At 53.1% G+C, this 12,246-nt stretch overlaps 1 protein-coding gene, 1 long non-coding RNA gene and 1 pseudogene across 3 annotated transcripts in view; 1 reads left to right on the top strand and 2 right to left on the bottom strand.

The window, feature by feature from the left end:
* The window catches only part of LOC123392283, a 31,147-nt gene extending 19,796 nt beyond the window's left edge, over nucleotides 1-11,351 (bottom strand). Inside the window, exon 1 of the long non-coding RNA XR_006606994.1 lies at nucleotides 9,615-11,351. This is a non-coding gene — a long non-coding RNA (uncharacterized LOC123392283). The remainder of the gene's footprint in view (nucleotides 1-9,614) is intronic.
* MARCHF10 (membrane associated ring-CH-type finger 10) overlaps nucleotides 1-12,246 on the top strand; it is an 85,949-nt gene that overhangs the window by 71,659 nt on the left and 2,044 nt on the right. For both annotated transcript variants that reach the window (XM_004749231.3, XM_004749230.3), the window contains exons 9-10: nucleotides 5,455-5,568; nucleotides 10,502-10,544. In XM_004749231.3, coding sequence (XP_004749288.1) covers nucleotides 5,455-5,568; nucleotides 10,502-10,544 — 157 coding nt within the window. The remainder of the gene's footprint in view (nucleotides 1-5,454; nucleotides 5,569-10,501; nucleotides 10,545-12,246) is intronic.
* Nucleotides 4,796-4,957, bottom strand: LOC123392312 (annotated as a pseudogene).

The raw sequence follows: 12,246 nt of genomic DNA, 5'->3' as shown, positions 1-12,246 counted from the left end.
AATTAAAACTAACATGGAGCTGCATGTCTTTTTTTCTTCTTCTTCTATTAAAATACTCATGCCCAGGCCAGGCCCCAGAGATTCTGACTGAATTGATCTGGGATGGGGCCAGGTATCAATTTTTTTTTTTTAAGTGTGGCAAAATATACATAAAAGTGCCTGCTGTTGATCAGATACTATCCTGGAGATACCTCAGTGCCCAAGACCAACATAGTCACTTCCTTCTGACGGGAGGAGCAGAGTGAGGGTACCCCCCAGCATGGGAGGAACAGAACAAGGGATGTGTGGCCACAAAGAGGTCTGACCCACTCTCCGGTCTAGAGAAGGCTTCCCTGAGGAAGAGACATTTGAGACCAAGAAGGAAAAGAGGAGTGAAGCCTCTATTTGTGTACCCTTGAGAACCACTGCTCTAAACCACAACTCAACGATTGGTAGCAGGTCAGTGGCTTTGAGGGTGTGGAGGGGCTCAGACCAGAGTGTTGCCCTGGTTTGGTTCAGTGCACCTGAGCAGAGGAAGGGTGACAGCTGCCCGTGGGCCCTCACAGGGCCTCGAAGTTTGATTATCCTGTGTCACTCCGACGCTAGCTGGTTTCTGTAGGCCTTGCAGGGTCAGAGCTTGTAAATAGGCCTCCTGAGATGGGATTAGGAGCTTGGACAGGCTGTGTGCAGGGTGGTCCCATGAGGCAGAAGCAGCACGGGGCCCCCAGACCTGGTGGCCCAATCCTCGGCCCATCGGGGCTTGTGGCCTCTCAAACCCACCCGCCTCCTGCCTCCAAGATGCCTAAAAATTAAACCCCACAGGCATCCGTTCCTCCTGTGAGTGCTGCCCAGGAAGGAGGAGTCCTGGGTGCTGGCTCCGTACCCGGGAAGTGGAAGAGAAAGCAGGTGGAGGAACAGTCGAGAACACAGATTCTACACTTAAATGCCTTAGACGCCAGGCAGGTCACAAATGGTCAGAATCCCACAAGTAGGGGCGCCTGGGTGGCTCAGTGGGTTAAGCCTCTGCTTTCGGCTCAGGTCATGATCTCAGGGTCCTGGGATTGAGCCCCGCATCGGGCTCTCTGCTCGCCGGGGAGCCTGCTTCCTCCCTCTTTCTCTGCCTGCCTCTCTGCCTACTTCTGATCTCTGTCTGTCAAATAAATAAATAAAATCTTTAAAAAAAAAAAAAAAAAAGAATCCCACAAGTATCATCACAACAGGGTGGTCGTAAAGGAGGCAAAACAGAAAGGATTCTCCCCCGCTGAAGAAGCGTTCATCCGTCCTTTCCTTCCTGCCTGCCAGTCAGAGCACATCCTCTGGCCAGATTCAGCTGATCAGCTACAGACTAACTGTTGATTCTTGGTTCAGAGCACTGGTTCTCAGCCATGTGAGGTCCCCAGCCTAGTACCGTCAGCATCCCTTGGGGACATGTTAGAAACCCACATTCTCTGGCCCCACCACAGACCCACTGCATCAGAATCTGAGGGAGAGGGAGAGGTGGTACCCAGCAGCTATATTTTAAAATGCCCTTTCTGGGGCGCCTGGGCGGCTCAGTGGGTTAAAGCCTCTGCCTTCAGCTCAGGTCAGGATCCCAGGGTCCTGGGATGGAGCCCCGCATCGGGCTCTCTGCTCAGCGGGGAGTCTGCTCCCCCACCCCCTGCGTGCGTCTCTGCCTACTTGTGATCTCTCTCTCTCTGTCAAATAAATAAAATCTTTAAAAAAAAAAAAAAAGAAAGAAAGAAAGAAAGAAAAAAACCTGTTAAAATGCCCTTTCTGTAATTCTGATGCATATTCAAGTTGGCAGTCAACTAGTGTCAAGAGTCATAATTGAATTGGCCACGGTCTGGCCCCAAATTATACATTTTTTGTCATTCTTTCATCTGTACCTGCATTCACTGAGCATATACTACACCGCAGGTGCTGGGCTAGGCTCCTAGGCACGAGGAACACAGGCGCACACAAAGCCCTTGGGGTCCTTGCCCTGGATCCTAGTTTTCATTCTTGCCTCTTACAGGATATTTTTGTTTTGCAAAATACCATGTCCCCTTGAATTAGCTCATTTGGCTCTAACACCCTGGGGACATAGGCAGGATGGAGGTGACTTTTCCCTTTTATAAATGGAGTCACTTTGGCCTTGCACAGTTAAAGCTCTGCCCAAAGTCTTGGCTCTTGCCGGCCCCAGGCTGCCCATTCTGGGGGGGTCCACGCCCACTGCGTGATGAAGGTGCACTTCTGTCAGCAGAGGAGGGTCTCAGCGGGCCTCTGGCTGTCATTGCTCTGAGGCACAGGCCTGGCTTTGCTCCATCTCAGCCACGGACAGATGTCCTTGGCCACACGCAGCCACCTAATCACCCTCACACCTGGGAGCATCTCTTGAACACGTTTGGAGACTTGATGGAACATTCAGCCAAGCTGTCTGCTTCTCTTGAGTGGATTATATTGAGAATTGCCATAGGTAGCAAATCTCTTGGCCAAAATGAATATTAAACAAAATGAAGGGGTGGGAGTGGGGCAAGAGAACAGAAAGGAAAACATCTGGCAGGCAGCCCGAGCGCTCCAGGGCTCTCCTCCGCGGCTTCACAAGCCCCCTCCCTTTGAAGCCTGCTCCTCGCCCCACCCCTGTCGACACAGCACGGGGGTGTCCATGCCCCATGGGACCAGGTCAGGAGGAAAGGTCGGGAGCAGCTCCAAAGAAGAATGCTCCAAAAGCTAGCTCATTTTGCCCTTGCCAAACGAATGCCCTGGAACTCTCTCTGAGAACAAGTCCCGCCCACTTGTGGCTCGGAGCAGGAGCATGTCTCCCAGCTCCCCAGCACATGCCTGCTCTGATTGGCCGGCCCAGCCCCTCCGTGGGGCATCACCAGCTCGGTGAAGGTTGCACATCAAGGAGCCCGGCCGGTGAGATTTACGGCGCCGCGTGACAGGTTCCCTCCCACAGACCTGAGAAGAGACACAATCTGCTAGAAGTGACTTTTCAAATTATCTGCAGAAAACATTAGTGGATATTTTCCCATCTGCATGCCTCCAGGCCTTATTGAGTCATAAAAAGTAAATGATTTCCCTGAATGCTTTGACAAACCTGATAGTTCCAAGCCATTTTCTAGCTGATTGATTTGCCATTATGCATCAGAGGGTCTCTGAGCAGAAAGGCTTCCTGGCGAAGAGAGTGCCGGAGAGAAAACCAGTGGAGAGGCCACGGCCAGCGCCAGCGAGGAAAGCAAACAGGGGGCAAGGCTTGGTGTGCGGGGAGGAGCTGACGGGTGGGTGAGGAAGGCTTCCCAAGGGCAGTAGCTTCTAAGGCTGCGAAGGAGGCGCAGACTCGGGGAAAGTGGGAGGAGGCGAGGAGAAAACAGTGAAAACAAGCATCTTCCTCTCTGCCTGCTCTAGGCCAAGGTCAGAAGAGCAAAGAATACGTGACCAAAGTCTAAAAATAGGAGGCTAACTGCTAAGGACAATTGACTAGTGCCTTTCAAGGCAGGTCTATAGGAGAGCAGCGGGGCCTTGAGCCATGACCTTGAGGCCAGTGGGCAAGATCCAGACTTGGACCGGACTCAGAAGGAAGAATGCATCGATCCTTGCTCGATTGGGGCACCTTTTCTGGTGGCCGTTTGATCCTGGAAGAGGTGTGTCCTGGGCCAGCTTCCTGAGCTGTCCTGGATGGAACCGGGACAAGGAGATGGGCCCAGAAGGAAGGGAAAGGCACTGAGGTGGTCCCTGTGTCAGGTCTGAGCTTCCGTTATCCTAGAAAAAAGGTCACACTTCTGACCTCTCCCCAGGGTGAGGCAGAGGACCATGTCCCCTGCTGAGGCTGTTAGTCTCCCAAGAACTTCGGGAGCCCCTGCTGGCCTATCCCCCCCCCCCCCCCCCCCGATCCATGGGGACTTGACAGGAGGCCATGTGGGTGTTTAAGGGGGAGGAGTCATTACTAATGGCCCCTCATTTATTGACGGTCTAGGATGGGTCCCCAGGGTGACTGCTGCCAAGGAACCGAGGACCAAGGAGCTCTCATCAGCCAGATCCTCCCTGGCACCTCCCTATGTTCCAAGCACCAGCAAGAAAAAGAAAACACAACCCACCCACCGAGAAAAAGTGAAAACACGAACCAGGGCAAGACGCAGTGTACAAAAGAAAAGAGTTAGGAAGCAGGGCAGGAAGGGATGAGTGGAACAAAGGAGAGTCGTCGGGAAGGCTTCTGCAGGGTGGGGACATTGTGGCAGCTGGAAAAGCTATGGACACGGCCTGGGAATGGTGGGAGGGAGACGTTCAGAAAAGAAGCACAAAACAAGCCAGATGACCACATGAGGGAGGGAGAAGCCAAGGCCCTGCGGTTCCCAGTCCACATGGGAGTGCCGGGCGCACACTCACTGTCGGGGAGTTAAATAATAGACCAGCCGGGGCAGGAGCCGTAGGTGAGACCATCCTTAAGCCCAGTTATAGAGAGAGAAGCATACAGACCCAAGGCCTGGGGCCTTTTCTCCAGACAAATGAGGGATCTAGGAAGATAAACCTAAGTTTGCAGGTGGTTTGCAGAACTCATGTGCCTTTGTGTCCCCAGTTCTCCCACAGAAACTTTTGCCTTCCTAAGACATTCATCCCATCGGGTTTAGTCCTCTGCTCAGAGCCCAGGAGCTACACACACACACACACACACACGGCATGACGCCCAAACTCCCTGTTCTGCCTGATGGGATCCCCCCTTCGCATCTCTGCAGCTGATGCCAAAAAAATGTTTCCAATCCAGAACAAACACCTTCCCCATATACTCCAGCCACACTCAAGAGAAGGGAATGTTACCCAACACATGCTCTGCTCTCCCAGCCCCCAGGCCTTTGCTGGCATTCAGTGCCTCTGTCTGGAAGGCCCTCATCAACCCTCAGAGCCAACCAAAGGCCCTCTCACCCTTTAAGGACCATCCAATTAGCAATAATCGCGCCTCGGATAAACCTCATTGGCTACCATACCGCCACTGCACAAAGCTTAAGGACCATCCAAGAGGCCTTCCCCAAGTCCTAGTACACACTCATTGTAGCTGAGCCGTCCAGTTGGTACTGGAACGATTTCTGAACAAGGTTCTCCCATGGAGACCTTTTGCCCCATGTTCCCCACAACACCCAGCTCAAGTCTTTGGCATGTAATGCCCCTGGGGTTAATTAATTAACTAATTAATTAATGTGCATGGGATTGAGCCTGGAGTGTGGAGCTCTCCAAGGGTATCCTCCACTCAGTAGCAGAGAATTCCAGAACGACAGCCCAGCCTCCATGCTGAACCACCTCCCCCCCCCCCCCCGGCTCCGTTCTCTGATCCCCAAGGACAGGCCTTGCCCTGCTGCCTTGTTCCCTCCCTCCACCCCGTGATTTCTTTTTATTTTTTTGTTGTCGGTTCTTTTCTCTATTTTTTTTTTCCTCCCTCCGCCCCGTGATTTAGATCATGAATATTTTATAGATGAACTTAAAAAGTCTCTTTTCCATATTTAGGCACAAAATGAGCTGATGAATTCAGGCTTGTACCTGGTGCTGCTGCTTCACCTCTATGAGCAGAGGTTTGCAGAACTCATGAGGCTCAACTACAGCCGAGTTTCGAGAGGAAGGGTGAGTCAGTCTCTGAGCGGGCCCATCCGGCTGCACTTCCCCAAACCTTGCAGGGTTGGCGATCACATGTGCCATCTGTTGAGGTCTTCGTGGTCACTTGGGTAGGCTATGGCACTGTCATCGCCAGGACAAAGATGTAGCTTGTATACTGTGGAAATGCACGCACAGTCGCTTTCGGGCTGAAAACTAAGCGATCGTTGCATAATTGCCTACTATTAAACGTGAGTAGTAATTAAATGGTCATTAATGCTCATAGAAGCAAGTGAGTCTCTAGGGATATTTGCCCTCCAAAATAGAGGTCAGCAAGGCTGCCAGGACTGGGCGTGCATTAGGTCTGGGCATGCCCCTGCCCAAACATGTAGGGTCTGTGCAAACCAGCGGACCCTTGCCCACGGAGAACTGTTTCTCTTGCTTTGGTTCCCGGCATGTGTTACTCCAGCATCTGTGTGTGTGTGAATGCCAAGACATAAAGGTGTTGATGGTGTGCCATTTGTTGTTAGAGAAGTGACAGTGTATTTACCAGGGATCGTCATCTGTGGCTGCCCTTCCTTTAACACAAGAACCAGGAGTCTTCCAGAAGGCCATGTAGTTTGGGAAGAGGAGCCTGGCTCTAAGACTAACCAGAGTCTGGCCTCGGCAAAGTCCCCCAAAATGTCCATTTGGCCACGGTCAAGTCAGAACTCAGGGCCCCCAAGGGCCTTCTCTCTTGGCTAAATGCCCAGCTGTGGCCAGGCCAGGAAAGAACACTCCCTTATGGCCACACCAGGGACTGATCTGTTTTTAGTGTTTAACACCCCATGAGGTTTGGAGCTTGACCTCTGCTCATGTCAGAAGGTCATAACTGGCAAGGAAGCCAGTGTGGCATCGGGCAAGTTTTAATGACCCCTCCCACCCTATCCCTCTGCTCTGTCTCCTGCTTCCCATCTCCCTCCATCCCTTTCTCCTCTTCTTCCTCAACGGGTGTGTGTGTGTGTGTGTGTGTGTGCCAATGACAGTCCCTGCCCAGAGGCTAGAACCCATTGATTCCAAGGGTTCCCGACACTGTCGCAGGCCTCACACAATGAAAGAGGTTGCTGCAATCCATTTGGAGCCATCACTGTGAAAAATGCTGGGATCCAACCGTTAGTCCTAAGAATTCTAGATTTGTCCCTATTTTTTTTTTTCCTGTCGTAAATTCTCCCCTCAGATCCCCAAGCTCTCAGTTAAGAAAACGGACTGGGCCTTGGCCAAGATATCTCCTCAGGAATCTCACCCTCTTTTTGACCCAGGCCTGTCCTTCCTTTAACTCTTCCGTAGTTTTAATAGTGACATAAATTCCTTGGAGAAATACATTAAAAAAAAAAAAAAGGGAAAAATGTACAGGAAGCAGGAAATGATCCTTTGTTAACATTTCCATAACCTTATTTTCATAATTCCCCATCTTTTTTTAATGAACTTTTTATTGCACATTGAACTTCAAAGCACCCAGGGTTTGATATAGGTTGCAGATGGCCATGACATCAACAAGCTAATGTAAGCAATGCTGGCCTCCAGGACGGCAGAGCAAACAACACAGAGCACGACCCAATGGGTGAGAACCAAGGCCATGAAGCATACAGTCTAAAGAAGTTTCTGGTAAAACTATCCTAGAGAAGGAGTCAGTAACACCAGGAGCTATCTGGGAACCAAGGTGGGAGGAAGCAAGGACAGGGCGACACTAGTACAAATAGTGAAGAGGGACCCAAATGGCTTTTGTCAAAGTCACAGTCTTCTGGATTTGAGCCTTGGTATCGTCTTGTAGAAAACACTCAGAATCTAAGGGTAACATTTAGCAAAGAAGAGGCAAACCCCTTCCCTCTCCTTTACCTATCAGAACTGGAGAACCCATTGGGTTCCGTTGTGTACTCTCCCATTGGGTGACAACACGTTGGGCTCCTTGGTTGTATCTCATTGGGACACCCAGTGATGAATGCTTGTCCGTGGTGATTGTCATTCATTCACTCATTCATTCATACCCTGGTCTGTATCAGGAGCTGAGATGGGGAAAGTGGCCGCCGGACCTGAGGCCATGTTGTCCCATTCCTTGAGGAGCTTTCAATCAAGTTAGAAGATGAAACTCACATCTTTATAAAGACAGGAAATAACTGGAAAGTAGCCCTTGGTCAAGAGAACCCGTGGACCCCGTGAATTCCCAGAGGCTGTGAATTAACAAAAAAGATCTTCCCTGGCTGGGACTTCCCAGGGTGTCCAGTGATCCCATGAACAAACTACTGGTCTCCTTAGTGAGGTTGTGAGCTACCTGAAGGCAAAACGGGGACTTTTACCTCCGGGCCATGATGCTGGGCATCACCACGTCCCAGGCACCGTGGATGCCAGGCGCACTGAGGGATTACAAGAAAGCTAAATGGCTGGCAAATGAGGACATGGTCTGCTAGCGATTGGGGGTGGGCTTGGAACTCTTATCTTTGTACCCCACCACCCTTCAGTGCTTAGAAAAATGCCTGGTACACAGTAGGTGCTCATTAACCTTTGATGCTCAAATCAAAGAACTAATAAACCAAAACCTGCTTCTCTAGGAAGTGAGTCTTGAGTTAGGTTTTAGAGAAAGGGATACTACATAGTTGTGGAGAGAACAATATGCGAGGTAAAGGAACACTCTCAAGTTCAAGGTCCATATTTAGTTAGTCAAAGATTTTCTGCGTGCCTACTATGTGCTGGGTTCTCAGCTAGATTCTGGGACTCCAAAGATGATTAAGACACTCCTTGCCTATAAGGGCTCAGAGTCTGAAGACAGATAAACACGTACCCAAGAGTATCCAAAAAAATGTGCCTGTGTGATGACAGAAGATGGAACCAGATGTGGAGGAGCAGAAAGCAGTTAGGTGACTCCTTCCTTCCACTCCTTTTGTAGGACAGACTGTCCAGGCAGGGTCTTCGGGGACCCCAGCTAACCTCTCAGAGGCCTTGCTTTCAATCCAGTCGGGTTGTACGCTTTGCCATCGGCCTTCTCACTGCTTGGAGGGCCCGGTGGGAAAGCTGCTTCCATTCCGGCTCTCATCACCTGATCTGCCGAGGAGGTGATGTTGGAACTGAATCTTGGAGAGTTTAGCCGGTGGACAAGGGTCAGTGTTTGAAGGAAAGGGAGAGACTTACAGAAGTGAGAAGATCTATATGTTTGGGAGAGTCAGGGAGTTGGAGCTGGCAGGAAGTAGCGTGGAGATGAGGCAGTTGGTTGTGGAGAGGGTGTGTGCCGCTCTGGAAGGCCACGGAAGGGTTTCTGGCCAGAGACAGGCGGGCAGGCGGGCAGGCCAGGAGATTTGCATTTTTGAGCATAACTGGAGCAGCTGCGTGTAGGATGGTCTGGAGGAAAGAACCAGTGGGGTCCCTGCTGCGACCTGAGGTCCCTGTGGGGGCACTTGAGATGGGAAGGGAAAGGCCACCAGGCTGTCCTGGGTGGTGAAGCTAAAAGAACTCACTTTCCCTCACCTCTCTCCTGGGATACTGCACTATTCAGGGTCTGCACTCCCAAAGCCCCTTGTCCTGGGCTTCCTCCTAGCTATGGGTTTTGTCTGTACTGTGCTGTTTCCCCGTGAAATGTACCTGTACTCTGAATCCCTGCCTGTCCATGGCAGCTGCCCCATACCTCTTAAGGGCCTACTTCCAGAAACTGGATAAAACACTAGAAAGAATCTGTGTCCGTGAGCTAAAAGGCAAAGGGCAGAGGGACCCCATGCCTTCAGAGATCATGACAGTACCTGTGATCTCCTGGAGCGAACATTGCCTTGGTCTCCTCCCCCAGGAACTGGGTTAACATTTTGCCCATAGGGAAACTTCTGCCTGTAAAACACTCCGGGCAGGGGCAGGGGCCAGCGGCTGGCCTGGGAGGCAGGCAGAGTCCTGAAGGAGCTCTGAAACTCCACTGGCCCATCTGTGGGTAAGACTTTCTCCAGGCCGTCCCGTTCGCACCATTTCTAGAAACCCCAAAACTCTTGCCTCAAAGAACCAAATCTACCCAAAATATTAGAGGCCCGGGCTTGGCCCTCATTTGGGAAAACTTCCCTACTCACCCAGATGGCGTGTCTTCGAGGAATGAGAGCTGGCTTACAGACAGAGGCGGTCACCTGGCACCGAGTCTCGAAGCAGGATGAGGCCAGCTCAGCAGCCCAGAGGGTTGGGGGCCGCGCTTAGCACAGTCCTGATGTAGAATGTATCCGGTGACTGGGACTGCTTCTTAGAACAATGTCCATCCTTCTCCTGCCTTCCTCCTAGCCTGCTGTTGACAGGGACCCAGGAGCCATGGTGGCCTCCACACTGGCCAGCAGTTGCCCCAGTAACAGTGTCCGGCACCCCTTGTTTTGCCCTCGGGCCTGTCACAAAGCCCCTCTTCTCCCCGGGGCAGAGCACCAGCCCTCTGCACGGGAGCCCACATCCTTGTAGCCCAGCACAATGGGCTCCCACGGAGTACACAGTGTTTCTTATTGTGGCATAAAATGCCATAAAGTCAGAACAAAGACAGAGCCCAGAGCCTTGATGGGCCTGCTGCTTCCTGCCGGGCAGAGAATACAAGTGATTGTTTAAAAGCCAGGGGTGAGGCAAGTGGCCAATTAGCACGGCCTTCACCCCCACAGTTTGTAAATGTGATTCTCGGACCCTCAAAATGGGCTTCTGCAGTTCAGATCAATTGCAGAAAGGAAGCAAGGCTGCTCCCAGGGCCAAATTTAGAAGCCCTGAATCACCAGCCAAGGCGACCTGTGTTCTCTCTGCCGGTCTTTAGGACAAGGCTAAGCTCCTACCCCCGCCCCAGGTGCTGAATATCAACACAGCCCTCCGCACCCCTGCCCCTTTAAGGTGATGTAAGGGATTCCCAGAACTTTCCGGAGAGCGGGGAATTAGACATCTGTTCACCATTGCTTTGGAAAAAACAATTCAATTTTCATTGTCTTTTTTCTCACAGTTGTCAAGAAATTACCCACAACCCAGACCGGAAGAAAATGAAAGTAGGTTTGGGGGTCAGTTCTGCCATTTTGAGGGTGTTTGCTAATTGATTCTTTTTCTGTCACTGTGTCAAACCTCATACTGTGGAAGGAAGTAATGACCACCACCCAGAGGCAAAAATAACCCCAAGAAGCTTGGGAAGCTCTAGCCGCTGAGGTCAGGAAGGCGAGTCCCAAGTCCGCTGGACACGGAGCAGATAAGGATTTTAATTCATCCTGAAAGCGAGGAGGAGGGCCAGCGAAAGGCAAGATGGTGTTGTCAGGCATGACTTGCTGCAGGCTTCTTCCCCTTTTCCTTGGCGGTGATTTTTCCAGCATCCAGTCCTTGGGGAGCCTCTTGTTATCTTCTAAACCCTGGAAGGGTGCTGCTATATAGCCACTCCGGGAAGGGACCCCGCTCCTAGCTCAGGAGCAAGTGGCCACCCAGCTTCTCCCCCTGCGGCCGGGTGACGTAGGTCCGCTGGATTCACAGGTTGAGCAAGGCAAACCTGTCTCCTGAGAAAGATCCCCCAAAGGAGGGCAGGACAGCTGTCTTCCAACAGGTTCGTGATCCCATTAGAAAACCCAGCTGAAGAGGATGCGCTTAATGAAAGCAGGAGAGCGTGCGGCCAGGCTCAGGAGTTTCTCCCGCAGCAGGGAGAATAAACATCGCCGTGGACCAAGGCGGGGGTGACAATTCCATCTCCAGAAATTCTTCAGGGGAAGAATCTTAACAACTGCGTGTCCGAAGGCAGGTTTAAGGTTTAGGAGAGTGGTCCCCACACTGGCTTTGCCATCAGAATCACCCGGGGAATTTGCCAGAAAAATTCGAATTCCGCCCCACCCCCCACCCCCACCCCACGCCGCAGAGATTCGGATTCAGACCCCGCGGTGGGCCCCTGGTTATCCCCACGCGGCCCGACCCGGGGATGCTGTGGGGCACCCCCGCTCCCCATAGGCCGGCCCGGAGAAGCTGGGCCAGCTCAAAGCTCCACAGGGTGGGGCCCAGATTACGACCCTCGAGAAGCCAATTTATTATTCAGGGCACGCAGTGCTGAGAACCCAGCTGACGGTTTTCGAAGAAGCGGGGAGGGGACGCTTGCCTCCGTTCACAAAAGGACCCCGGAGCGCCAGCCCTGGGCGCGACCACGGGGTCCGTCCACGCCGGGTGAGGGCCCCGGGGCGCACCCGGGGCTGCTGCTCCCCCTCCGGCAGCCGGGAAGGGTGCGAGCGGGAAGATCTAGAAAAGACCTTTGTGTCTCGGGGAAGGCGCGTCTGCGCCTCGCTCGCGGGTCCCAGTGGCGGCCTTCGGCGGGAGCCCCAGCTCCGAAAGGGTGCGGCCGCGAGCCGACCTCGGGGAGCAGCGGGAGGCCCCCGCGGCTCGGGGCAGGGTCTTGGCGGCGCCCCTCCCCCCACCCCCCCTACCCCCGCCCAGCCCCGGCGGCGCCGGCGGCTCTTCCCGGTCCCGGGAAACCTGCGGCCCGCGCGCCCCGCGGTTCGGCTGGGCGGGGGCGACCCCTAGTGCCCAGCGCGGGCCGCTGTCGCCTTGCTGTGTCCGGGACCCAGCCTTCCCCAGGGCGTCTGGTGTGGGACGGGGGCGGAGGAGGACCTCCGAGTCCCGGCCGCACGGGAAGGCTCCCCTCTCTGGAGGGCTGGAGAAGAGCATCCCTGGGGCGCTGCTTACAAAAACCAGTCACCGCGGAGGAGACCCGAGGGCCCTCCCTGC

The sequence above is a fragment of the Mustela putorius genome, unplaced genomic scaffold (assembly GCF_011764305.1).
Source record: "Mustela putorius furo isolate JIRA1106 unplaced genomic scaffold, ASM1176430v1.1 tig00000487_pilon_pilon_pilon, whole genome shotgun sequence".
Lineage (NCBI taxonomy): Eukaryota > Metazoa > Chordata > Mammalia > Carnivora > Mustelidae > Mustela > Mustela putorius.
This window is presented reverse-complemented; position numbering and strand designations above follow the sequence as displayed.